Genomic DNA, 26817 nt, shown 5'->3' with positions numbered 1-26817 from the left:
GTATTACAGGACAATCAGGTTAACTTGGTCAGCAGAGGACATTTCTATGAAGCATTTAAAAAGATCCGACCTGCTTCTGCTCGGAGTGCTATTGGACAGGTGGAGTTTAAGCCAATATACTGGGAACAAATTGGTGGCCTGGAGGATATTAAACTCTTGTTAAAACAGGTAAAAAGCTACTTGCCTCTCCTCTTTAGATTCTAAGCTGTTATGAAACATGTCTTGCCAATCTTATTGTAAATGCACATTTTTCTGTTTTTGTACATACATCAAAATATCTCCCAACTTGACACCTTCGATTTTTTGGGGGCTGCACCCACTTTGTGGAATTCCCTCCCTCGCACAATAAGACTTTCCTCTAGTCTTCAGACCTTCAAGCACTCTCTGAAAACGCACCTCTACAGACAAGCTTATAATATTCCTCTACCACCCTCTTGACCTCCCTAGGTTTCCCTATTACTAACTCCTTTACACAATTCACACCAGACAACAATCCTGTGACCAACATTGCTGTGTGACTGGATCATATAGCCCACTAAGCACATTTTACCTTTGCATTCTAGCTGGACCAGTTTTTTTAAGTACATGTAAATCAAAGGCAATTTGAGTAATAGTACAAGGTTTTATTTTCATTTGTATAGCACTCATAAAAATGCAATGGAATGTATAGAGAATAATATCAGGCAGCACGGTGGCTTAGTGGTTAGTACTTCTGCCTCACAGCACTGGGGTCATTAGTTCCATTCCCGACCATGGCCTTATCTGTGTGGAGTTTGTATGTTCTCCCTGTGTTTGTGCGTTTCCTCCGGGTGCTCCGTTTCCTCCCACACTCCAAAGACATACTAGTAGGTTACTTGGCTGCTACTAAATTGACCTTAGTCTTCTCTTTCTCTCTGTCTGTGTGTGTATGTTAAGGAATTTGGATTGTAAACTCCAATGGGGCAGATCTTAACAATAACTATTTTACCTCTGTCGTTTATATTTGTAGAGCATTAAGTGGCCCTTGAAGTATCCTGAAGCTTTCCTGAGGATGGGCTTAACACCGCCAAAAGGAGTGCTACTATATGGGCCTCCAGGATGTGCCAAAACCACACTGGTGAAAGCTGTGGCTACCAGCTGCCATTGCTCTTTTTTCTCCGTTAGTGGTGCTGATCTTTTCTCACCATATGTGGGGGACTCTGAAAAGACTTTAGCTCAGGTAAAAATGACATCTATTACCTGAACGGTCTTGCCTCTTTTTCATTCCTTTTCTTTGACACAGTGACCTGTGCTCTCATCAACATGCAAGACCAGCTGTCATATTATTATAGTACCAGATATGGCACTTCCGCTGACTGGTTGTTCTGAGTTGACACACTTTTATCTTTACTTCTCTAGCTTTTCAGGCAAGCAAGAGCAAGCACTCCAGCAATTGTGTTTCTGGATGAGATCGATGCTATTGTGGGGTGTCGCTCAGAGTGCAGGACGGGCTCTGGTGTCCAGGAGAGAATTCTCTCTGTTCTCCTGAATGAACTCGATGGTGTTGGGTTTAAGACTACAGAACGCAGAGGGTGCCCAGTACTACTGGAAGGTGACCGTCATCATTGCTATGATGACAAGGTAACTTGAGACTTCCAACTTATTATATTAAAGCAACATGTTCAAGGTAAGACGTAAAAATGCAATCTTTAATTGCTTCTAGATAAATGTTGTATAAAGAACAAATCACATTACATGTTATGTACTATGTTCCCAGATCTCATTATTTGTTACTTTCAGCTGGAGTTTAAGGAGGTTGTGAACAAGTTAGTGATGATTGTGGCTGCTACAAACAGACCAGATGTTTTGGATGATGCTTTACTGCGGCCAGGGAGACTAGACAAGCTCCTCTACATACCACCACCGGATGAAAAGGTAATGGATTTTTATTTCAATTTATAACTATATTACTTACTATGGCCATTTTGTCAGTCTAGGCCAGTGGTTCCCAAACTTTTGCAGTTCGCGGCACCCTTAGGGGCGTATTCAGTTGTTGGCGAAAATCCCGCGGTCCGCGCGCTATTACCGTTATTACGGTAATAGTGCGTGGAAAAACTGTTACTACAGTAATTTTCTTGCTGGATTTCAGCTTGCGGCTCAGGGAGCTGCGAGCTGAAATCCAGCTAACTATTAGTTTTAACGCGCCGCGGAAACCCAACAATTGAATACGCCCCTTAGAGTCTCTATAATTTTTTAAAGGCACCCCTCCAAAATAATTACTGAGCAGTCCTGTTTTAGAAGTAGTTGGGTCAAAAAAAATGTAATAAGTATTTAGGTCAGGACAGAAATACTTATTTAGTTGTATGCAAAAATGCCCCCTCTGCATCCAGTAACTCTGCCACCTCTGCCCCCTCTCACGCTGTACCCCTCCTCTGGCCTCTGTCACGCTGCCCCCCCTCCTCTGCCCTCTGTCACGCTCTCCCCCTCCTCTGCCCTCCTCCTCTGGCCTCTGTCACGCTATCCCCTCGCCTCTGTCACGCTCCCTCTCACTCTGTGCCCTCTGCCGTGGCCAGCCAGGAAAAAAACAAACAAAACATAAACTTACCAATCCGCGCGGCGCCGGGACCCAGCATTCTCCCTCTCTCTCACGCAGCTTGTCACTATAGTGACAAGCTGCGTGAGAGAGAGAGGGAGAATGCTGGGTCTCGGCGCCGCGCGGATTGGTAATTTTATGTTTTGTTTTTTGTTTTTTCTGGCTTTCCCGCGGCACCCCTGTGACAGCGCTGCGGCACCCCTGGGAGTCGCGGCGCACACTTTCAGTACCGCTGGTCTAGGCATTGTTACCGCCTGTTCTCATGCTTTTCATAAAAAGGTCTTGCCTACTTTAGTCACCATGTTACAACTTGTATACATAATTTCAAATGCATAACATGCTTGGACAGCACAGTTAACTGGTACAGTTTGCCTGCTCGATCTTTGCGTTAATACTTCCAGCATTCTAAATAAGAATCTCACCAGGCAGCAGTCCAGGTGTCCATGGCACCAATTATGACGCGAATATGTAATGTTTGCTGGATATACCACATCCAGAGACTCCATAGAATTAGAGTCCAACGCCTCCCTGAACACCGGAACCACGATCTCTTGATTGATGTGGAATCCCGACACCACCTTCGGTTCCACGGATAAGCCAAAGGGAAGTGCCCAGAATTGATAGTGGGAGGCTCCCACTGTGAAGCAGAGCAGAGGCTGATGCCCCTCCGAAATGGGTACATGAGTGTAGTCCTGGATATCTATAGATGCCTGGAATTCCCTCGCTCCAACCCATTGATAACTGACCTGAGAGATTCCACACAAAATTTGTGCATCTACAGGTGCAAATTTAGAGTCTTTAAATTTAGTATGGGTTGAAGTGAACCATCCGATTTGGGGACCATGATGAGGTTTGAGTAGAACCTCTGGCCCACTGAGACCTGGCTGATGACCCCTGCAGAAAGAGGAGAAGCGACACAGTGAAGCATCTCTCGTCTTCTTGTGGGGCAGGGAGGTTTGCGAAGAGGTTGAGGAGCCCGACCGGAGAGGTCGATTATGTAGTTCCTCAATATGACCCCCCCGAATCCAGTCACCCCGGGAAGAAACAATCCACTGATCTGAGAACAAGCGTCCACTTCTGCAGCCGCAAGGAGGGGAGGATGATTGTAAGGCTGCCGTTTTTTCCTGGAAACTTGGGCGCCAGACGCCACTAGAATAGGAGGCCTTGCACCTGTGGGAGTGGCCTCTGGACGTAAAGGGTCTGACTCGGGTTAGCTGACCTCTGATGAAGGTTCCAGTGAGGGTGAGAAACAAACTGTGCGTCTCTTAATTTTTTTAAAGAGACCCTGGTCCGCTGGTATCCTCCTAGGTCCAATAAATCCAAGGCCTGGTGGACCGCCAGTACAAGCTCCTCAATGTCCTGATTTCTGGGCGATTTATCCAAGTCTGCCACCTGCGGGCAGTCTGAATCATCACTGAGTACAGCCTCCTCGTCTGACGAGCCCTCCAAATCAGAGACCGACAGAATAGGATGGATGGACCTGCGTTGCTTGTTCCTTGAACGCAGCGATTTAGGCGAGTCCCAGAACCAGTTTAACTTGTCTAGGCTTCTGACTAGGAATGACAGGTTGTCCTAATGGAGGACCCTGGAGAGAGGATGAAGGACCAGCCTGTCCTAAGTCTGCCGTCTCATTTACCGCTGGAACCAGGGACACTGTAGGGGAAGCTACTACTACTGGGGTTGAGGGGGAAACGGCTGGAATCTCCGCTGGACAAGTATTGCCAGTGACGTTGCCCACAGTGGTTCCTCCGCTAGTGCTGGTGTACTAGTTCGGACCTGCGCCGCCTCACAGTCCACACAAAGTGCCCCCACGTCCTGTTGTCCACTGTGTAGTTTCATTTTAAATTTTGATTAAGTGAAGTATTTTGCTCTGGATGCCTTGCCCTTATCAGACATCATAAGAGCAGGTACCACAACAGTAAGATAAAGCAGGTAACAGAAAGAGTCACACAAGACACAGAATGGTGCACTGCAAATACTGACTGATCCCTGACTGAAGTCAAAAGTACTATAGCAGAATAACTGTTATAGCTCAGTGTTCTCCCCAGAAAATGTTGCCAGCCTTGTGGGGGCAGTGTAATTCTTTTTCCTGTCACACTTTATGCAGGAAATATCACTGACTGGTATTAACGCAACTAACCTGAGAGGCGCGGAGTCTAACACACCACCGGTGTTCACCAGGGACCCCCGCAAGGAGGTTTGGGCTTTACTGCGTGCGATGTGCAGGTCGCGGTTCTCCCGGGAAGTCACCAGTGCAGCGATTAGAGGGTAGTCAGACAGGCCGAGTCGAAACCAAGGAAGCGAGGTACCATGGGGAAAAGGCAAGAGAGTAGTCAGGAACGGTCCAAAGGTCAATACCAGTGCAGGCAACGAAGTACAGGGGATATCCGGAAGAGAGATCAAACAAGCCAAGGAGTCAAATACACAGGAGGTCAGGAACTGTAAACAAACTAATAGCTGGAGCAGGTAGAACCAATACTCTGGCACTCAAATGGTGCCAGAGTGGAGTTTAAATACTGTCTGGCAGGAAGTCCTCATGATGAAGTTCCGGTGATCAGTCTCAGCTGATCGCCGGAGAAGCGTCTGGGTTGCCAGGCAACCGAATCGGCGCATCGTGCCGCGGTCACGTGATCGCAACGGGACGTTCCTTCCGGGCAGAAGGTGTCCGTCTCCGGCACCCAGCGGAGGTGCGGAGGCGGCACCTGACATTTCCATAATAATTTTGAAAAATGTTAGAGGTTATTGCCCAAATCTGCCAACATTGGTCAAACTGCTAGTCAGTTGTCTAACACAAACTGCTGACTGTAGTGCTCACATAGTGCCATTTAAAACAGGAGAAAAGAGGATTTATGTACGTTAAATCCGTTTCTCTGATTCCGTCTGGGGGACACTGCATACCATGGGTTGTGGAGGGGAGCACGGGAGTTGGCACCTAGCTAGTTAAGTTTAGCACTGCTGACAGACCCCTCCCCTCTACAATCCCCCTGCCTCTTCCTGTTCAGTTAATTAAAAAGGCCAATCAAACAAGAGCACACAGAGGAAAAGCAGAAGGGAGGGATCGCAGTGTCCCCCAGACGGAATCAGAGAAACGGATTTAACGTAAGTACATCAATCCTCTTTTCTCTTTCATCCAGTCTGGGGGACACTGCTTACCATGGGGACGTTCTTAAGCAGCCCCCTAAGGGTGGGGCTACTCTGAAAGCCCCGCTCGTAGAGCACTACGAGCGAAACTTGCATCCGCGGATGCAAATACATTAAACTGGTAAAATTTTGTAAAGGTGTGGACAGAGGACCAGGTGGCTGCCCTGCAAAGCTGGTCTGCAGAAGCCCCATTTCTCGCTGCCCACGACGCCCCTACCGATCTGGTGGAATGGGCCCTAAATCTCTCTGGCACAGGACGGTTAGCCTTTATGTAAGCTTGCTTAATGGTTGCCATAATCCATCTTGCAATGGACTGTTTTGAGGCTGGCCAGCCTCTTTTATTAGAATCATAAAGAACAAACAGAGAATCTGTACGTCTAATCTGAGAAGTTCTTTTGACATAAATGCGGAGAGCCCTAACCACATCTAACTTTTCCATAGACTGTTGATCAGAATCGGAAGTAGATGATAAGACCGGAATTACAATATGCTGGTTCAGATGGAAAGCCGAAACTACTTTTGGAACGAAGGAAGGGAGGGTTCTTAATACCGCTCTGTCCTCGTTGAAAACCAGATATGGTTCCCAGCAAGACAGAGCTCCCAATTCTGAAACCCTACGTGCATATGCAATAGCTAAAAGGTACGACACCTAAAATCTGCCATAGGTATTGGCTGAAAAGGAGGCCCTTTAAGCATATCCAGTACCAGGTTAAGATCCCATGGTGCTGTAGGCGGAACGTAAGGAGGCTGAATATGTAAGACTCCCTGAAGAAAAGTCCTGACGTCTGGCAAGTCCGCTAACTTCAGGTGAAAGAAAACTGAAAGCGCTGAAACCTGAACTCTTAATGAACCTAAACGGAGCCCTGCTTCCAGCCCATCCTGAAGAAAGGCCAATAAGCGAGGGAGACAAAAGGAAGATGTGTGACAGGACTTATTTTCGCACCATCTAATATAGGCTCGCCAAATGCGATGATAGATGTGAGCCGAAACCGGTTTTCGAGCTCGCAGCATAGTATTCACTACACTGGGGGAAAAACCCCTTGCTCTCCAGAGGCTGGCTTCAACAGCCCCACCCTTAGGGGTCTCTTGCCCTTGCGCAAAACCTGTGAACTTTTTTGTTGTGTCTGGAGGCCATGAGATCTATATCCGGAAGACCCCTCCTCTGAACTAGAGACTGAAATACTTCCGTGTGGAGGGACCATTCCCCTGGCATCATCGCATTGCGACTGAGGTAATCGGCCTCCCAATTTTTTATTCCTGGAATGAACACCGCCGAGATTGCTGGAACATACTGTTCTGCCCAAAGGAATATCTGAGCTGCCACTCGCATTGCAGCTGCACTCCTGGTTCCTCCCTGTCTGTTGACATATGCCACAGCCGTGGCATTGTCGGACTGAACTCTGACTGGATGGCCCTGAAGAAGAGTCTGGGGCCCCCGGAGAGCTAACAGAATTGCCTTCAACTCTAATGTGTTGATTGATAAGGCTGATTTCTGAACTGACCAGAGGCCCTGGAGCCTGAGGTGCAGGACTACCGTCCCCCAACCTCTCAGGCTGGCGTCTGTTGTGGCTATGATCCATGACCATGGAGCAAAGGACCTGCCCACCGACATGTGATCCTGATTCAGCCACCACTGAAGCGATTCTCTCGCCACCGGAGACAGCGAGAGCCTCTGGAGATCCAAACGTAGGTGGGATCCTGACCATTTTGTCAACAGATCCCACTGGAAGCACCGAGAATGAGCTCGACCGAAGGGGATGGTCTCGAAGGAGGCCACCATCTTTCCCAGCAGCCGCATGCACAAGTGAATTGAGGGGCTGGTAGAAGACAAGACCTGAGATGTTATACTCTGAATTGAACTGATCTTCTCCGCAGGCAGGAACACCTTTTGCTGACTGCTGTCCATTAGGAGCCCTAGGAAGACCATGCGTTGACACGGAACCACCTGGGATTTCTTTAAGTTTATCACCCACCCTTGGCTCTCGAGAACCGCCAAGGTGAGGGATAAGTGCTGACGTAAGTAAATCTCTGAGGAGGATTTGATGAGCAGATCGTCCAAATAAGGCACTACCTGAACTCTCTTTAGGTGAAGACCTGCTGCCATCACTGACATGATCTTCGTGAAGACCCTCGGAGTTGTGGAGAGACCGAAGGGAAGAGCCCGAAGCTGATAGTGGGAGGTCCCCACTGTGAATCTTAGGAGGGACTGATGGTCGCTCCAAATGGGAACGTGGAGGTATGCGTCCTTTATGTCTATGGAAGCCATAAACTGATCCTTCTCTAAGCCGTTTATTACCGACCTCAGGGATTCCATCCGAAATTTGTCCACCCGTAAGTGCACATTGAGGCTCTTTAGGTTTAAAATGGGTCGAAAGGACCCGTCTGGCTTCTTGACCAGAAAAAGTTTTTAATAAAACCCCTTTCCCTTCTGGTTGTCTGGGACTCTTTGCGAAAGAAGAGAGGTGACACAGGCCTGTATTGCCTGTCTTCTTGTTGGATCTCGGGGTAGCGGGGTTACAAAGAAACAATGTGGTACCGGACCCAGCAGGTCTATCATGTACCCCCTTGATATAATGCTCCGAATCCAAGGGTCTTGGGATGATGCTGCCCACTGTTCCTGAAACAAAGACAGACGTCCCCCCACTGGCGCCACCTTCGGCAGAGTAGAGTGGTCGTCAGGACGCAGGCTTCTCCTGGGTCTTGGAGGCCTGGTGCCTAGCTGCAAACGAGGATCTACCCCTGACAGAGGAGCCTCGAGCATTTGGTTGTATACCTCTAAATGACTGTCCTCTAGGCAAGGAGGTCCCCCTAGAGGGCTGACGAAAAGAGCTGACCCGAGGGGTTCGGCCCCTACTTGAGAATACCGGCAAAGAAATGCTTTTGCCCCCTGTTGCCTGGGAAATCATAGTATCCAATTCTGGGCCGAACAAACCTGCTGCTGAAAAACAGACTTTTTTGATTCTCAATCTCCCTCCCAGGATTTCAGCCATAACGTTCTTCTTGCTGAAATAGATGCAGCCTGAATAGAGGAGGACACAGACGCTGTGTTCTGGGCCGCCTCATAAAGGTACCCCGATGCCTCTTTCAAATGTAAAGCCAGGGGAAGTAAATCAGAGTCCTGTAAAGCCTCTGCCAGTTGATCTGCCCATGCTTCCATGGCTCTAGCAACCCAAGCTGAAGCAAATGTGGGTCTAAAGTAAGAACCCGCTGCCACAAATATAGATTTTAGCTGGGATTCCACTCTGCGATCAGTGGCATCCTGCAGAGTTGCTGAGCCCGGGACTGGTAGTAAAGTGTGTCTGGCCAAACGGGCTACTGGAATATCCACTTTAGGGATACCCTCCCAGCGAGCCACGTCCTGCTCCTGCAATGGATACAGGGAAGAGAACCTCCTGGGAACAGAGACCCTTTTATCAGGCTGTTTCCAGGCTCCCTCTGCAATATCTCTGAGTTCTACCCAAGGGGGAAAACGGATGGCCTGCTTAAAAAGACTTCTGTCTCTAGGACTAGGATCCTCCGGTTCTGGGAGGTCCAACGCTTGTCTCACCGCTAAAACCAAATCATCAATAAATTGGCTTTTAGTGTTCTCTTCCTGTTCCAAAGGTTGAACCTGGTCAGGATCAAAATTTGTTTCCCCTTCCTCCTCTGAAAACCCCTCAGAGTCTGAAAGGACCATAAGGGGATTAGCGGATCTAGGCCGCTTCCTTTTAGCAGGTGGGATGTTTGGGGATTCAAGTAACTGGTTTAGTTTGTCCAAACCCTTTATAAAGGCTGCGGACCATGCCGGTTCTGTGGGAACAGGGGCCTGGTCCGTAAGCAAAGAGGAAGGTCCTGGTATAGACGTTCCAATAGAACCTGTGGTAGCAGGGAGGCCCAAAGGTGTACTAGCATTATTAGCCGCCGAGGCTGCCACACTAGATAGCAACTGAGTAGATTGTGAGATAATCTGTGCTAAAGAGGAAACCGACTGTGTCAGGGAGGCCACCCAGGCCGGTTCCTCCATCAGTGGGGCTGGAATATGCTGGGTTTGCGCAGGGGGGACCCTGCTTCGCAGACAGAGCAGAGAGCCAACGGGTCCTTCTGCCCACATGGTAATTTAACCTTACATCTTGAACACGTAAAATACTTTGCCATAGGGCCCTTTCCTTTATCTGTCATATTTTACAAAGGAAGGCACACCAAACACACAGCCTTAAATTGTTAGATTGAGAGAGACAGTGGGAAAAAAAAACAAGTAATCAACTAATCTGACATAAAAGTTGTACTTGTATTTTGTTAAACAACAATGTAATATCTTGGCAAGTAGAACTACAATATAACCCCTACTAGCCCACTTTGCAGTCAGAGCAAATACAGTAGTATTGTTTAAATAAATCAGATACTTAGCCCACAAGCCAAACAGGGGAGAAGTCCAACAGCAGTGTCCTGGTGCCTGCTCCCTCTGATCTGTCCTTTCCCGGGCTTCTCCTTGGCGCCAGAAGACCAGGCTAGTCCAATTGTTCCTGGAGAGCAAGGGAGCTCTATGTCTTATCTCCCTCCCCCCCTCCTATAATGCTGTCTCTATGTTACAGCTTGCTCCGTTTTTTTAATTAGAAAAAATGGTATGCGGCAGAGTAGTGGAGACCTCAAGGGTTAAGGTCTCCGCAGCGGTTTGCACCCCGATGCCCCCTCCTTTGTATGAGGGGGGATCTTGGTATGGCCCCCTTCAGTTCTCCTCGCTCCTCCGCAGATCCAAGATGGCTGCCGGCATCTGTAATCTCCGATAACCGGCACTCTATGCCTGCAGTGGCAGCGCCGGTTATCGGTGAGGCTCTAAGAGTGACAGCGGTCCGGAGAGACCACTTGTCACTCTGTATCTAGGCACCCTATTCTCTTGCTCTCATCTGACAGAGTAGTGCTGCTATTCTGGGAGTGTGTTCTCTATAATAGAACACACTCCCAGATCTGCCACCAAAAGAAAAATTTCTAATGAAAAAAAGATTAATTAAATAGGAAAATAAATAAATAAATGAAAAACCTAGCAGTAACTAAAACACTGCCCAACTCCATGGGCACCTAAAAAAAAAAAAACAACAGGAAGAGGCAGGGGGGATTGTAGAGGGGAGGGGTCTGTCAGCAGTGCTAAACTTAACTAGCTAGGTGCCAACTCCCGTGCTCCCCTCCACAACCCATGGTAAGCAGTGTCCCCCAGACTGGATGAAAGAGAAACAATGATTTATTATATTATGATAGGACTCTGTTGTGCTCCAAGAGCCGGATGGCAAGTAAAAACAGCAGGGTGGAGCACCCGGGAAATAGGTCCTGGGGAGAACAATGTATATTGTATAAAAGTAAATCCAACTCCTTGGGCACTTTAAACTACACTGAAGAGCTACATGGGGTTGCTGAGGGGAGGGGTCTGTCAGCAAGCTACGTTTAACAATTAACTAGTTAAGTGCCAACTTCACACTCCCCTCATACAACTCGTGGTAGCAATGTCCCCCAGATTGGATTAAAGAGAAATAAGGATAAGTTTGAGGAAGTGTTGGGTCATCCTGATGGAGTTGGAAGAGAGGCAATTGGACACAAGAGATAAGAAAGAGGGAGAGAAAAGGTAGAATTTGGTGTCTTCTGCACAGAGTTAGTAGAGGAAGCCCAAGAAGAATATGACTTCGCCGAGAGAGGTGTGGATAAAGAAGATTCGAGAACAAAGAACAAAGCCTTGGAGAACACCAATAGAGAGAAAGAGGAGGGGAGCAAGAATTGAAAGTAGAGATACTGAAGAAGCAACATGAGAGATAGGAGTTGAACCGGGAGAGGTGAGAGAGTGGGATGAAAAACAGTGGATCGGACAGTTGAAGACAAGTCATTCAAGAGTTTTGGAAGCAAAGATGGGACAGTAGTTGGAGAGAGAAGGGTGAAGAGAGTTTCTCCAGAATATAGGAAATAAGAGTGTTTGAAGGCGGATGAGGAAAGACACCGGTAGAAAGGGAAAGGTTACAGAGGTGAGCAAGGTGCAGGCAAACAATGGGTGAGATAAATGGGAGCTGCTTTGAATGAACTGGGTCGAGAGGAAATGCTGTGGGTGAAGACCAAGAGAGGAATATCTCTGACTCACAAAAGGGAGGGTGGGGTGGATATGGAGAGAGAGATTTTGTGGTGGATAGTGTCAATTTTGTTTTTAAAGTAGGTGACAGTCTTGAGTTTTGATTGAAGTGAATGGGTGTTGAGGGAGGTCAGAAAAGCAAATTTACAGTGGAGAGGATAGGATTATGAAGTAGGTTTGTTTGGCAAGGAGAGTTTGGTGTAATAGGAGGGGGAGGGCAAGGGGAGCTGTAGATGACAGCAATGTAAAGAGGAAAGAACACCCAATTGGAGTGAACTTTGAAGGAGAGAAGGTGTTTAGGTGGGATGATACTGTAGGTACAGCCAGGAAACAGTAGAATGCCTACTCCACCAATATGACTGTCACCAGGATGAGTGAATTGGGTGGATGACGGAGTCACCATAGGAGAAAGGTGCGGAAAAGGTAGTGGGTGGTTGAGTTTGTTATAGTAGAATCTAGCATTCAAGAGTGCACAGAAGAGAACATCTGTGAGAGGTGGGATGTGAACGAGATTGGAGGTGAGTTGGAGGCTTTGTGATGGGGGGGTGGTAGGGATGGGACCCTTTGTGTGGAAGATGGGGTAGAACTGGTGGGTGTGGGTAGGCAGGGAGGAGGTTGAGAACAAGCACTAGCAGCTAGTCTGCAGCAGGCTGGGTTAAATTTTCCCTGGGATCCTCTTTCTGCACAAACACACACAGGTGTTCCACATGGGTGTAATTGGTTTGTTTTGCTGTGGTTTGTTTGTAGTGCTTGGGTGGAAGATAGACACTGTTTGTATTTGTGGCTGGCTAGTAGCCAGGGAACTAATGTTTAGCCAGATGTAGGTGGTGGGAGATTTTGTGATACTTTTGCTGTATATGACTGTTGTACTATCACTGAAACTATTTCGCCATCCTGAAAACTGCTAACAGTGAAAAGGTTCAACAACCCGTGTGAGATTCCAGTGAATGCAGTACCTTATCATTATATATCTTAAAAAAAATTAATTTACCCTTGTCTTTTGTACGACAGGCACGTTTATCTATACTACAAATCTGCACTAGTAGTGTGCCATTAGATGGTGACGTGTGTCTGGAAAGCCTGGCAGAAGCTACACCATTTTACTCTGGCGCTGATCTTCAAAATCTCTGTAAAGAGGTGAGAAGTACTGGATTAGAGAGTACAAGAATGATGTATCAGGGATGGCTGAAGTTCTACTTGTTGGGTGCGGAATTGTTTTCACTGGTGGTTTTTAAATACTTAATCTCCCTTAGTCAGTGCATACCACCATGTAACTTTATTTTGTTTATAAAGGAGCAGATTTATATAGAACAAATTGTACTACCTCTTCCTTATATAATCAAACAAGTAATATTTTTTTCAAAAAGGTGGGTTTGTGTGTCTTTATGGTAATAGACTAACAAGATTGTAGCAAAGAAATGTATGAAGTTATAAAGGGTAATATTAAGATGTGTTCATTTTATGTTTACCTGTAGGCTGCCCTTGTGGCATTACATGTGAGTGGACCACAGACTACCTGCGTGAAGCAAGAGCATTTCCAACAGGCTTTAGCATCTCTGACGCCATCTTTGAATGCCACAGATCTGTTGGCCTATAAAAAACTATGTGGTTATACAGAAATTGTGTGAAATGTAAAACAGACTACTTTATAATATAACAAACATTGATGACATACATCTAGTACTGTATTAGTTTTCACTGGAAGCGGATCTACAACTTCACATTACTAATTTTGCAAGTTTTATTGCAATAAAAGGGTAGCCATGTAATAATTATCTGAAAAGCAAAGTGTGCTATGTAATAATAAATACTTTATTATAAACACACTGTATTGTACAGTTTCAGTACCTTCCTTATTGTTACAGAAATAATGTGCCAGGAACTCATCATTATAAATCATTTGCAGGAGGAAAATAAATGAATCAAAATTACATAAACAATTAACACAAAAACAAATAGAGCACAATCATTCCACTTAAACGGCATCACCAACTTCACACGTGTGTTCAGTGCATTTAGGAATTTGAGGGGGGAAAAATATATATATTTACTATGTCGACTCTCACACAGCATGGTACAGCACTGCACTTGTTGGATTGCAAACCCAGCAGTAGTCTTCTGACCTAAGGCTTGATGATGAAGGGAGCTCTTATCAAACAAGAGTTGGAGGGGCATGCATACAAACCCCAGGTATCTTAATGTGTTTTTTTTATATTGTTAATACCATCACAATGTACTTTGGTTTTTACAAATACTTATTTTATTTTACATTGGCTTTTATCTTGTCAATGTACATCAAGTGTGTAAAATCCACTTAAGTACTGGCTTAATAAAATACTATCTCCAGGGTATGTAAAGGCTAAAATAGCCCATAAAATATGAATGTTTAAATATACCCAATGGTGAAAGTATGGAATAGAACCATTGTCATAAAAAAGTATATACTGGAAGTCTGGTCCTTACAATTGGGTATAACACTGTCCATATTTAGCCTGACCAAATACTTTGGTGGTCAATGTACAAAAGATTAAAAGAAATATGCCCAAGTAGTGTTCTTGTTTGGTAAAAGAAATTATGATACATTTGCAGCATATTTGCATTTAAATAAAGTGTGAGCAGTCATGGTGCTTGCTCCATAAGGATAAAATATTAGCAGAAATACAGTGCCACCTAGTGGCCAAATGATCATAAAAAAATAACTTTTCAATTACGCACCTCAGACATGAAAATACCCTTTGTTTAGGCAGCAAGGTGAGCCATACGAAAGGTATTTGTTTTCCCAAATAAGAAATCTGCAAGTATAACACTGGCCTGTTTTTTTTCTAGTTGTGCAGCAAGCTCTAGCAGCCTGGGGTGGCATTTGAAAGTTTTGTTTCATACATATTATGATGCTTACATTAGACATTCCTTATACTGCAAGCAGCACTGTCACTAGGTCAGCATTTTACAGCAATGACTAAGTGCAACGGTCATGAATACTGGATAAAAAAAAATAAAAAAAAAGTATAGTGCCCACTTCATAAAATATTGTCATGTTTATCCTACAACAATCAAATGAATGTGTAAACTTCATATCCCATCCTAAAACATTAGATTCATAATATGGGCAAGTAGTGTTATTTCTATCACTGCTACATTAGAAGCAGAGCAAGGATTCTCTAAAGGTTTCATATGTACTGTGGTCTGCATCAGAGGTTGTAAAAGTGAACTATTAACCTGCTGTGCATGGTAATATTTTTATGGAGACAGTGCCTGCTTTGGAATGACATTATTTATGTGTTTGACCTTCAGAAATGAACACAAATAATGTGAGCTCGTAAAGCATGTTTTTCATGGACTGATTTAACGTTTTTACTGATAAGAGCAGTAAACAATATGCTATATAGGTTTTATAGAAACTAATTATGGCCTATTAAAAACAAAATGTTAAACTGCATCATCCATCAGACAAAATATTTAACTTTGGGTCCTCATGGCAGGGCGTCATTCTTCTTGCCCTAGGTCTGAGGTATGTGCAAACTTGCTTAAATCTGTAAACAGCACTTTAAAATTGGTCTTGTTTCACAATGGAGCATTTTCTATCTTCAAATAGACTGTAAGGATCACAGTTTCCAATAAAAAAGTGTGCTTCTATTGAGGATTTGTGCTGCAAAATACACCATTGCTTCATCACAAAGGTTCAAGGATAGCAAGTATTGCTGTATTTGATAGGTCTGTGGTAAGGCAGCAGTCCATGGGACTTAGGCACTGGAACAGTTGGCACATGCTGTGCTCTCTTCTTGCCTGTAACTCTGCATCTGAATAAAGCACTTGTACATTCCATACGTGTTTAGCAGTATGTGTCTAGCTTTGCATTGAACTTCTTCCCACTTTGATGAGGAGCCAGGACCTGGGGTGCGGGAAATGACAGAGATACAATAGAATTTAAATATGTTTATCCATCTTCAGACATCATGTCACCCTAAGTGCTCCCTCCCCAAATAGCAGTAATGTAGACGACACATACAAGCCAACTTTTTAAACTGAATGGGGGGTGCTTATGTTACCCCCATATGACTGAAAAATGCCATACACATATATGGTTAGTGGCTCCAGCAACACAAATATTGGGGGTGCTCAAGCTCCCACAGAACTGGCTCCCATGGATATACGTCCTTCCAGTTGGATACCCACCATTATCTTAAAGATTGTTAGATTCCAAAGGTCAGATAATGCATTCAATGAGGGTAGTCATCCTGCCTGATGTAATCAGAAGTGATGTACTTCTTGTCATTTGCTGCGGATCTAGTACCAGAAGCTATACGCCACAGGGCAGAGCGTCTCTCTCTTTCAAATAACTTTAATATCTCTCTCCCTCAACATTCTGCATTGTCTAAAGGTTTTCTGTCTCAAATTTACTGGACAGAGCTACAGATATACAGGGTGATTCAAAAGTCGCAGTACACCCTTTTATTTCAAAAACTCTACAGGAATTGGGCCGATTGGTCAATTTCAAGATGGCGCCCATGTTTGGTACATACCGTAAAAGATAGACCACGTCACCCATACCTTACTGGAGTATTCAGGTTTCCCAATTTCCTGTAGTTTTTGAAATAAAAGGGTGTACTGCGATTTTTGAATCACCCTGTACATAAAGTATATTCTACCTAAAATCCTTCCAGCATGTCATAAAACAATCACCACTGTATTATGTGAAGATCTATCAGATTTATTATATACAGTTTACAAACATTTAGGACTTCTACAACGCACATGAATATCGTATGTTAAAGTCTGGTAAATGCTCTTTAACCCTGATGGCCAAATAATGTCAAGCAAATAGACCAGCGCATGTACACACTTCATAACAACTGTTTTTAACATGTCTGCATCAATCACAAGCATCAACGCTCAGTACAATATAATGGAGTTCTATGGGAACGCAGAGCTCAACAAGTTCACAGTACTCTATGTTGCAGGGAGGTATTGCTTTATCAGTATTCAAAGACAATGTTTTTGCTTATGCTTTTAACCTATGTTGTTTTTCAACACCTGTGTATAGAAGCCCCATAGTAAAAAAAACTACTTATACTGCATGTAATGCACTTACTTAGTTGTAAACGGATTATGGCCGTGGATTTTCCTGTTGTCAGTGACCAGACATTAAGGTCCTCTACTGAAAATACGTCATCTATTTTCATCATGTCATCTTTGATTTGATCCACATTTAGGTGTTTTGGAACGCCTGGAATAAAGGCATTAAAATTGTTGGGAAATTCAAGCCAAGCCTGTTGTACAGTTTAACAGTTTAACAGGGATTGCCTAACAAGTAATTAAATATTGACACACATTATAGCCCAATTTAACTTTAGCCTACTTGTGTAAGATTCAAGAATCAACTGTTAGAATGGCATTGCACTTTTTAACCTTTGGAAAAAGAAAAATATGTTAGACATTAATATTTTTATTGTTGGCAATTATGCTCAGTTCAAAAATGTTATATTTGATCCTTCTAGAAATAAGCATGTCCGCTCATTGGTAATATTTAGGAAGTTTTTATGTTCGTTTACATTTCATGCATTGCACCCTGCAGTTGGGATAACCATATAAAACAATTTAAGCAGGTAAATGCAGACTGCCAATTACGTTAAAAAGGGGATTTTAATGTATTCCCTTAAACAGGATGCTACTCTAATTAGCTCAAAGTGAAATTATTAAAATCAATTACCACTTAATGTACAAACTTCATTAGATCAAAAAAATATATTCTGCACACACTTATAGTTGTAAGATATTAAAAAACATAATGTGAGGATTTCTCCAATAGGAATAAAAGATTTTTAGTACAAATGGGGCGTTTCTTTTATTTGTATATGTGATGGTTAACATTTTCTTTGTATTCAGAAAACAATTTATATGTAGTTACGCATCAGAGCTTCGGTGAGACATACAGCTATACAAGTCCTACTACCTGTACTTGGACTTACATGTACCAGACTTCATAAAATAAACATTCTTTTTGAAAAATGGTCTCCCAAATATACTACTGCATAAGTTATATTTAACATGAAGTCCAGAAGTATATGCATAAGCATCATTATGACTTAATATGCCTGTGCTCACCTTCAAGTATTATAAGCACTGTGTCTCTTATAAGCCGCACGGTAGTGAATAGGACAAGTACAGAAAATATGTAGGTACAGATTGGGTCTGCAATTTTGTATTCTGGCTGAAAGATAGAAGTGTAAATTATCAAAGTTATTACTATATACAACAAGTGAATAATATTAGGCTGTTTTAAAGATTTGTATGGCTATTAGAATGGTCACAGAAATAGGCATTTCTTGAGAATAGCAGGTTATAAAGACAAAAACATGGACAGGCTTTCCAGTTAACAGAAATAAAACTGATGTCATACAATAACAACTATAAAGGTTCCCTAGAAATTTAAGATAAAAACAATAGAAGCCCAATATGTGCTAAGTGTTGTCAACAGGAAGACTATTCCTATTGGCTGCCTGTTACAAGACTAGTTTCCAATAAATGATTAAGACACTACGAGCACCATAATCCTACCCTCTCAATGTTTCATTAAGTCTACAAGATGCCGAGTGCGCATTATGTGTTACATTTACAGGGAACGCCTTTTCCACATATAAAACCCCCCACCTCCAGTGAGAGATCACGTCCAACCACCTAGAACAGAAAACAGATGAGACGAGCCTTCCACTGTTTTTTCTTCTTTCAAATACCTCAAAACATGCAAGCATACTATTATCGCCGAATTATAAAAAGTATATTTGTCTTATGACTGATTTTCAGCTCCGAATCAGTAGATATAACCTTGTCTGAAAGTTTCTGCTGTCTGAGTGAGCTCCATTCAGGAATCACGCTGACAGTTTTTAAAGTCTTACTTGGGAATGTAATACTAGACCCTGAGAAGATAAGTCCTGCACTCTGGCAGCAGCCATGGGTCCTCTGACAAGGTCCATTTTAGCCAACACAGGACTACCAGGGTGACTTGTGCCTTCTGAATACTCTTCTAACCCTGGAAATCATCACGGACGAATAGGTATAAGAGAGGAAAATCCCACTTCTGGTTTAACACATCTACTCAATCTGGGCTTGAATTTAACAAAAATAAATTCCTGATAATTGCGTTCATCCAAATGACAAACAGATTCACATTCGGAGATCTCTACCCCAAACAATCTGGAGAAATAACTAGGGTACTCGCTACTTTAGGTTTTCTTCTTTCTTCCACCAATAGAGGGATATCTTTAAGCATTCCCGAATTCTCACATGTTTTGTTAAGGGTTTCCTAACGTTTGTTCCATAATTTAATTGCAGTGTTCTCAACAGGTGTATCCAAGTAAGTGGTGGGATTGTAGCAGTCATGAGACCCAATTCTCAGATTCTCTGATACAAAGTACATTTTTGAAAAATGCTCTGTTCATATTGCTCTTTTGCCTTCTTTCATGTGCCAGAAAGGTAATCTAATATTTTGAATTCAAAAGGATCCCCAAAAAACGTACTCTGTGAGGGGCTCAGATCAGATTTCCCTTAGTTTATCAGTCTTGCTAGGGAGGGCAAGATGCAATTTACTATCTCTAGCTTTTACAGAAGCAGATATTCTGTTTCTGCTACTATCAGTAAATAATCCAGGCACAGTAATATCAGGATCACAGTGTCTCTGAAATATACCATATCCCCCACCAAGATCTAAATGAATATTTTAGGTGTTGACAAGAGGCTAATGGGAAGAGCTCTGAACTGGAGTTCCCTATCCTACATCTGGACTGTCAACCTTAGATATTTTTCAGCAGAAATGGGAACATGATGGTAAACATCTCTGTGGTCCAGTGTGGGAAAGAATACATTTGATCTGAGAAAATAAACTAATTTTTAATTTCTGATATCCAATTCAATTGTGTAGCCTACACCATCTGGCCCAGTACACTGGAATAGAATGGAAGCTGTGGACTAAGCAAAAAAATCATGTCTTCTCCTGTCTTTTGGGCACAGGAAGAAAAAAAAAACCCCCAAAAAAAACCACACTGATGAGGGAAAGGTTTAGTCTGGTCTACTTCCTGTGTTAGCTGGGTGGGACCTGATCTCTTGCTCTGGGGGATGATGTGGCAATGGTCTTTAAAAGCATACTTAAAATCAAATGTAAGAAGATGGCTACCTTAATGCTGGCATATAAAACACTACTATAAGACATTCTTAACCAAGAGTTACCTTACTGGCTGCAACTGTTCTCTACTTACAAACAATATATAAAAATCACTGTGTCAGCATATACATAAAGGCGAATTTTGTGCACAATTTAGCTATATTGGGTTTAGGTTCACCCGCCAGTGTCAAGGCATCTCCTGTAGGTGAGTACCTAAGCTATTGGTTCAAACAGATTTCATTTATCCATAATATCCCTGGTTAGCAGTAACAACTATTCAGAGTGCTATGCAGTTTGAATAAAGATTTTCCTGCCCGCCTGTAGATTTAAGGCAGGCCTGTCCAACCTGCGGCCCTCCAGGTGTTGTGAAACAACAAGCCCCAGCATGCTTTGCTGGTAGACAACCAGGTGATAGCTGGAAGGGCAAGCTGGGACTTGTAGTTTCACAACATCTGGAGGGCCGCAGGTTGGACAGGCCTGATTTAAGGCCTTGACTGACAGTCCCAGCCGATAGTGACAGCAAAAAAGAGGAGAAAGAGCAGAAACTGTGTATCTGGGGCACTCAATTAACAAGTATCAGTGATGTAATAAAATAATTATTTTTTATTAAAAAGTATTAAAAACAGTGTAGCAAAATATTGAAAAAGGAGTTGAATAGTCAACTATTCAAGTTCTTTTTGGCTGTCACTACATGTTCATATCTGTGTGGAAGCAGCTCCCCGCATATATTTTTGGTGTATTATTATACACAGTAATATTCTCATAGAGGGGTCTAACTAAAACTCAGTGCGGTGTTTTCTCACTGTTAAAGTCCCATGCAATAAACTTCCAACATGCTGGGTCTGACAATCAGAACTGATAGTTTTGTAAACACCAGGGGGTATATTTACTAAACTGCGGGTTTGAATAAGTGGAGATGTTGCCTGTAGCAACCAATCAGATTCTAGTTATCATTTATTTAGTACATTCTACAAAATGACAGCGAGAATCTGGTTGGTTGCTATAGGCAACATCTCCACTTTTTCAAACCCGCAGTTTAGTAAATATACCCCCAGGTGTGCATGAGGCTTTTGTCATGTCAATTACACAAGTCTATTGCAGTCACCAAAAAAGGATTCATAAAACAGCACAAGAAAACCTTCCAGATTGTTACTTTGGAGCCCGAAATAAATGAGAGAAAGACACTGTGCAAAATACAGCCCAATGAGAGATGGCTTTAAGGGCCGTCTTGTTACTTGCTTGTCCTTTCAGTAGGAAAGCTATTAACCTACTAGCTACTGTTTCAGTTGTATCCGCATTAAGTGAATGACCATTCTGGGCACAGAGTCAGTGTATTGACAAATTTAAAGTGAACCTGTCCTACAGCTTTGGAAGTTCTAACATTAATAGTACAACCTAATAAAAACCTAATTTCATTGTGCAATTCATGAGCAAAATAAGTATTACAGTGGTGCCCCTCACTCCCCGTATCCTTTTGTATAGAGATCATTGAGTGACAGTGCCCATGTGGTTTAAATTTTTGGATGACAGAGCAGGACAGATGAAAGTAGAACAAGTTCTATTTACTCTTCTTCAAAATCCACTACTATAAAGTTCCTATGCGCAGTCTGTTAATTCATGGAGATAAATGATCTATATGTGAGTATCCATCTCTCCACCGTTATCCAGACAGGAGTGGTAGACAGTGCGCACAAGGCCTTTGCTATTACCGTATATACTCGTGTATAAGCCGAGTTTTTCAGCATACTTTTGTATGCTGAAAAAGGGCACTCGGCTTATACACGGGTGAACTTACCTGGTGTCCGGTCCCTCGGCTTCAACTTCTGCATATGCGTTCCAACACAGGAAGTTCGGCATTTGGAACGCAAACTTGCGTTCCAAATGCCGAACTTCCTGTTGTTGGAACGCATGTGCGTTCCACTGCGGGGTGGATTTACAAGCCGTTCGATCACATCTTCTGGGTCTCCAGGTTTTGCCTTGATTTAAACAGCACCAGTACCTCTTCTACTTCTTAATGATGGTTCTGACAGGGTAAGTTCCTAACTGGAAGCATTTTGCTATATTTGTATAGCTTTTCTCTGCCTTGTAACTCTGAGTTACCGTTGTTTTGAAGTCCTCAGTCAGTTGCTTAGAAGAACTTGCATGCTTGTTGAGAGGAGGCATAATATCCTTATATATTTTCTGACTCTCTCTCTCTCTCTCTCTCTGATTTTATAATCATTTATGAATGTTCCTTGTCATCTAGCTAAAAATGATTTCATAGATTGAACCTATCATTTTTATTTAGGTTTTTAAATTAGCGCTCTTTTCCACCCTAGGCTTATACTCGAGTCAATAAGTTTTCCCAGTTTTATGTAGTAAAATTAGGTGCCTCGGCTTATATTCGGGTCGACTTATACTCGAGTATATACGGTATTTAAATTAGCGGTTGATGTGGGCAGAAGTCGCTGTGACACCAATCTCATGTAGTTATTCTGACACAATGTGCGGACTTCCAGGCAGCATTATGACTTCATGGAAAGTTTCTCAAGAGTAGAGTGAGCATGCTCCAGTCAGTACTAGGGCTGATCACAGTCATGTTTACAGATACTCAGAAGATGGCTACCTGCAGATTGGCATATAAACAGGTGAATATAGAAGAAATTTGACAGCAGTAACAGTAAATGTAATTTTATAAACAGGCAGTTGTGTTTTGATGGTATGTTTTCTTTAATCATCCCTGCTATGTGACAAATTATATAGTAAATTGACATGCACTATGAATGCTTGGTAAACAATTAGCCTTTTAGCCTGGGAAAAAAATCCCGCTAACTTAGCAAAACATTGTACAATAGACAAGCACAGTTCAAATTAGGCTGTGTTCATTTTTAATTAAAGATAGCTTTCTCACAATGAGACTCTTACCTTGAAACGAATTATGTACGCAGCTATGAGTACGCCGACACTTTGAGCGAGGTCACCGAGCGCGTGTATAAATGCAGCTCGCACCGCCAGGCTACCGTGGCTATGACCGTGGGAACTGGAAGTAGAATTTGCTGGGCCACTTGGAGAGTGGGAATGGGAATGAGGATGGCCTGTTTGATTTAACAAAAATCCCATTCTGTAGACATTAAAATAAAGCGTTAGAATCTGAAAGCAAAAACAAAACAAGCTTCTTGCTTAGAAGACATCATTCTACGTGATTTTGAGAGTTACTAGCACACACTGAGTTCTATTAAAACTTAACAGCCAAGTGGCTAGTGGTTCATAGCTAGGTTGTTGTATATGTGGATAACAGTTGAACAGCTTCATTTTCATCTCTAACTTACATGAGATTTACAGCAACACCTACAGCTGCCGTTATCAGCATAACATCCCCATTAATGTTGTAGTCCATGTGAATTGTTCGCTCAATAGCTTCATACAGCAAAAAGGCTGTGAGAACATACACCAGTAATACACTGATGATGGCGGACAGAACCTCTGTAATAGAAATAAAAAAAGTCTCAAACAGAGAAGCTCCAAACAAGTCAAATTAACAAATGTGTTGACAAAAGGTGTTAAACTCCACATTTAGGAATTATATTGTCCAGGCTGATTTATTGTTGTTGACCTTAGAGAAGACAACAGATCTGCTATCTGCATACAACCAGTGGTTAAAGTGGCTAGTATATGGTGGTATGCCATACCGCCACTTCTCCTCCTGTAAAACGCACTCTTTGTAGACATTTATCTAACACTGGCTAATGACTAAGTTAAATCTACAAATCTCAGCAGGTAAAATAGTGTCCCCTTGTTGTCAAAGACAACCATATACTACGGTCTCGACAGTCTGAATATTACCCAGCATCCTTTACAGTAACAGCCCCAGCACCATTAATGCATAAAGCCAGGTTAGTTATAATTTCTAAATGCCAGTGGATCATGTACTTTTGCATGTTAAATACTCAAATACAAAATATGTTACCTTATGTCTAGGCCTGACAAATTAGTTTGCATTTACAAGTCATTCTGGAATATCTAAAAGGCAATAAAGTGGTATATCCATTCATATCTATGGAAATTACCTAAAAATATTAAGTACCAGTAGCAAATTTGTTGGAATTATGGCTACCTTACTACTAAAATTTGTCCAGCCTTTATGTGTATCTGTTTTGTTTATGATATAAGGCAAGACTTGTTCGCTTTTATTGCATTTAAATACTTACATTAATAAATGAAAATGTGTGTACCATACAGAATACCTAAAATTATAGCAAGTATACAGAGCAATGGAAATGGCCATGTGTGTTTAGTCAATAGCGAAAAATAAATGTTCCCAGAAAATTAGAGACAATGGTAACTAAAGTAAAACCACTGGTGAAATTTTCTCTTATGTAAAAAAAAATGTTGATTATATGTGCAAATGGAAAGACAATATATAGTTTAAGAGAAAGACAAGGGATCCTTATAGTGGGATATATGGGCCAGAAAAAAACTGCCAAATCACAATACCATTTACAGTCATTCAACTTATAAATTTGTCATAGACTTTGTTTTAAACTGGTGAAGTTCAAGCATACCTAAGCGGTGGAATCCAAAGGTGAAACGTTTGTTTGGAGACTTGGTCGACAACCACAGTGCAAGCAAGGTCAAAATAATACTGCTGAGATCAGTAAGCATATGAAGTGCATCAGTCATGATTGCAAGGCTGTTGGCAATATACCCACCTGTTATAAAGGGATTAAAAAGTAACATAATCAGAAGATAATGTATAATAAAACTGTACCAAGCAAAAAATATATAACATGTTGCTAGAGAGGACAAAATGTTGTAGTTTACTTTGAGAAAACAGTCACTCTATTCACATTATTGTATGAGATGTAAAAAATGAAATGTAAATTTAGTCATTCCTTAAATTAAATTCTGACTCTAAAACCGTATTCAAAAAAATGAATGACTGAAAGCAGGATGTAAGAGAAAAGCTAAGCATTTTTAAACATCTTTTCTTTTTTTGCATACAAAAGAACAAGCAGGTATGCATATTTTTTTTTTTTTTAAGTAATATTAGCAAAGTACGAGAAGCACCTTTATGGCTGACAAAAGACTCAGTCCAAAAATATATAAGCACAACACCTGGACCAGATGGCTTACATAAAGTTATGGCTCTCTAGAGCTTGATATTCCTCTCTTCACAATTTATTATGAAATATAAAGTTCTTTAGGTGTGACAGAAAGTATTTTTCATAAATTCTGAGTCACCCTGTAATATTCCCTTAACTTATTATTAACATGTGTCATAAATTGCTCTGACAAACAAACATTATTAGGGTTCCCCTAAACAAGCACTTTTAAATAAATTTACAGTGATATATGGAGAAAAATAAATAAAACAACAAATACATAGAAAGCAGTATTTCTGTCGGTATCATGTTTTTAGCAGCAAAACAATGTTATGGCCCATTTGTCAAAGCATAGAGATCCATTATGCCCAGTCCTTAGTGTTTCAAAAGCACTTTACATTTAAGAATAAATTCAGAAACTAGTATGGGATAACTTAAAATGTATTAAATTTAATTTATAAAACATCTAAAGAACTTATTTTGTTTTCAGGACTAAATAAAACAAGGCGGCAGCCTATTTTAAAGGGAATCAATTAAAATGTCTATTCAATTCTATTTACATTTAATTGATGTATTCAAGTTATCAAACCTTGCTTAGATTGCCTTCAAGTTACTGAGCAGTAATCCAGAACATATAAAATTGTTTCATAATAAACTATAGCTCACAAATGCATATGCAAATGTTTCAGGAAAATTCAAGCACTAAATACATTTTGGTAAGGGTGTTTGTTAATTAACATAAAGGGTTGTGGTTTCTTTTGCCTCTTGGCAAACCTACTGAAGAACATAGCAGAGAAACTTAATGCCTTGCACTCAGATGATACATACCTGAATTGTCCCTAAATGCCAGGGGCAGTTCTGATTTTTAAAGCTTTGTCTCCCTACGTTTATGTCCCTGACAATGTACTTGGGTTATAAGTCATGACACAACCAGCCAATTTACCATCTACTTCCTATGTTTAGCACATTGGTGGTGGACCCTTCTTATACTGTGGCACTACAATTCTCCAAATGCCCTAGCATCCAGAGAATGGGACAGCTGAGAGCCACAGGCTGCCTGCCCCTGCCAACCTTTCACATAGAAGTAGTAACAGGGATAAAACAAGAGGCCAGGCCATGGTGTCACATCATGTGACTGATATGTGCCACCAGCAGCCTGGGCATCACGGTGGAGTGGGCACAGAGCCACCACTGACCGCCCTTTGTGGGTATATTTTCTACCGTCCTGCTGCACCCCGGAGAAGCCACCTCTTACCCAGCAGCTCGCCCACCATAAAGAGGAGATAAAGGACGGCGGCCAGCCCCAGCCTCTTCGTCACCATCTTCTGCTTCCTTCTCTCCCGCTGCTGGCGGCAGCTCTCGCACGGATCAGCCCGGGCCTGCGGGGTGTCCCGCTCCAGCAGGGAGTCGTCATCCGAGGACAGAGTCAGGGGCCCTCCGTTAATGACCGGGACATCATCTGCCACCAGTACCCGCAGCTTGTTGAAGCGGGACAGCCCGTCCTCTTCCTCCTCCACTGCCGCCTCCTCCTCATCAGGGTAGTCAAAGCCGGTGTCATCGCTCAGGTATGGATGTTGGTCACCTCTGCGAAGCTTCAACCGGACGGCACTCCACCAGGCGTGGGGCCGCCACATGGCAGCCGGGGGCTCTGAGCTGTCCTGACGGGAGATATGTCACTCGCCCCCTGGCTCTGCCGGGACACTGCCACTTCCGGGTCCAACTGGCGTGCTCTACAAACAACGCGTCACATGACTCCGTCGGAACGCGCACAGCAAACAGCGTTTCACGTGACTCATCGGGAGCG

General features: G+C 42.7%; 2 protein-coding genes across 4 annotated transcripts in view; one reads left to right on the top strand and one right to left on the bottom strand.

Moving 5' to 3' along the window:
- Positions 1-13603, top strand: part of AFG2B (AAA ATPase AFG2B) — a 68542-nt gene extending 54939 nt beyond the window's left edge. For 2 of the 3 annotated variants that reach the window (XM_075207949.1, XM_075207948.1), the window contains exons 4-9: positions 10-168; positions 989-1198; positions 1378-1599; positions 1759-1893; positions 12789-12914; positions 13253-13603. In XM_075207949.1, coding sequence (XP_075064050.1) covers positions 10-168; positions 989-1198; positions 1378-1599; positions 1759-1893; positions 12789-12914; positions 13253-13405 — 1005 coding nt within the window. In that variant the 3' untranslated portion in view covers positions 13406-13603. Of the gene's footprint in view, positions 1-9; positions 169-988; positions 1199-1377; positions 1600-1758; positions 1894-11310; positions 11491-12788; positions 12915-13252 lie in introns of those variants that run through there. The other variant, XR_012691261.1, reaches the window with a different exon arrangement.
- Positions 13569-26787, bottom strand: SLC30A4 (solute carrier family 30 member 4). Its single transcript, XM_075207951.1, has 7 exons — positions 26269-26787; positions 24474-24620; positions 23241-23394; positions 22837-23032; positions 17880-17985; positions 16867-17001; positions 13569-15666 (listed from the first exon to the last, which is right to left on the bottom strand). Exons 1-7 carry the CDS (start codon positions 26645-26647, stop codon positions 15518-15520), a joined length of 1266 nt encoding a protein of 421 aa, XP_075064052.1. The 5' UTR covers positions 26648-26787; the 3' UTR covers positions 13569-15517.
- Between the last annotated feature and the right edge of the window lie 30 nt (positions 26788-26817).

This window comes from Mixophyes fleayi, chromosome 4, assembly GCF_038048845.1.
Source record: "Mixophyes fleayi isolate aMixFle1 chromosome 4, aMixFle1.hap1, whole genome shotgun sequence".
Taxonomy (NCBI): domain Eukaryota; kingdom Metazoa; phylum Chordata; class Amphibia; order Anura; family Limnodynastidae; genus Mixophyes; species Mixophyes fleayi.
This window is presented reverse-complemented; position numbering and strand designations above follow the sequence as displayed.

Bases quoted from the DNA above. Each gene is read 5' to 3' on its own strand.
- SLC30A4 (XM_075207951.1), bottom strand. From the start codon at position 26,647: ATGTGGCGGCCCCACGCCTGGTGGAGTGCCGTCCGGTTGAAGCTTCGC. The intron at 24,621-26,268 runs GTAAGAGGTGGC...CCTTTATAACAG, and splicing joins TATGGTGGGCGAGCTGCTGG to GTGGGTATATTGCCAACAGC. The intron at 23,033-23,240 runs GTAAGTTAGAGA...TAATGTCTACAG, and splicing joins GGTGTTGCTGTAAATCTCAT to AATGGGATTTTTGTTAAATC.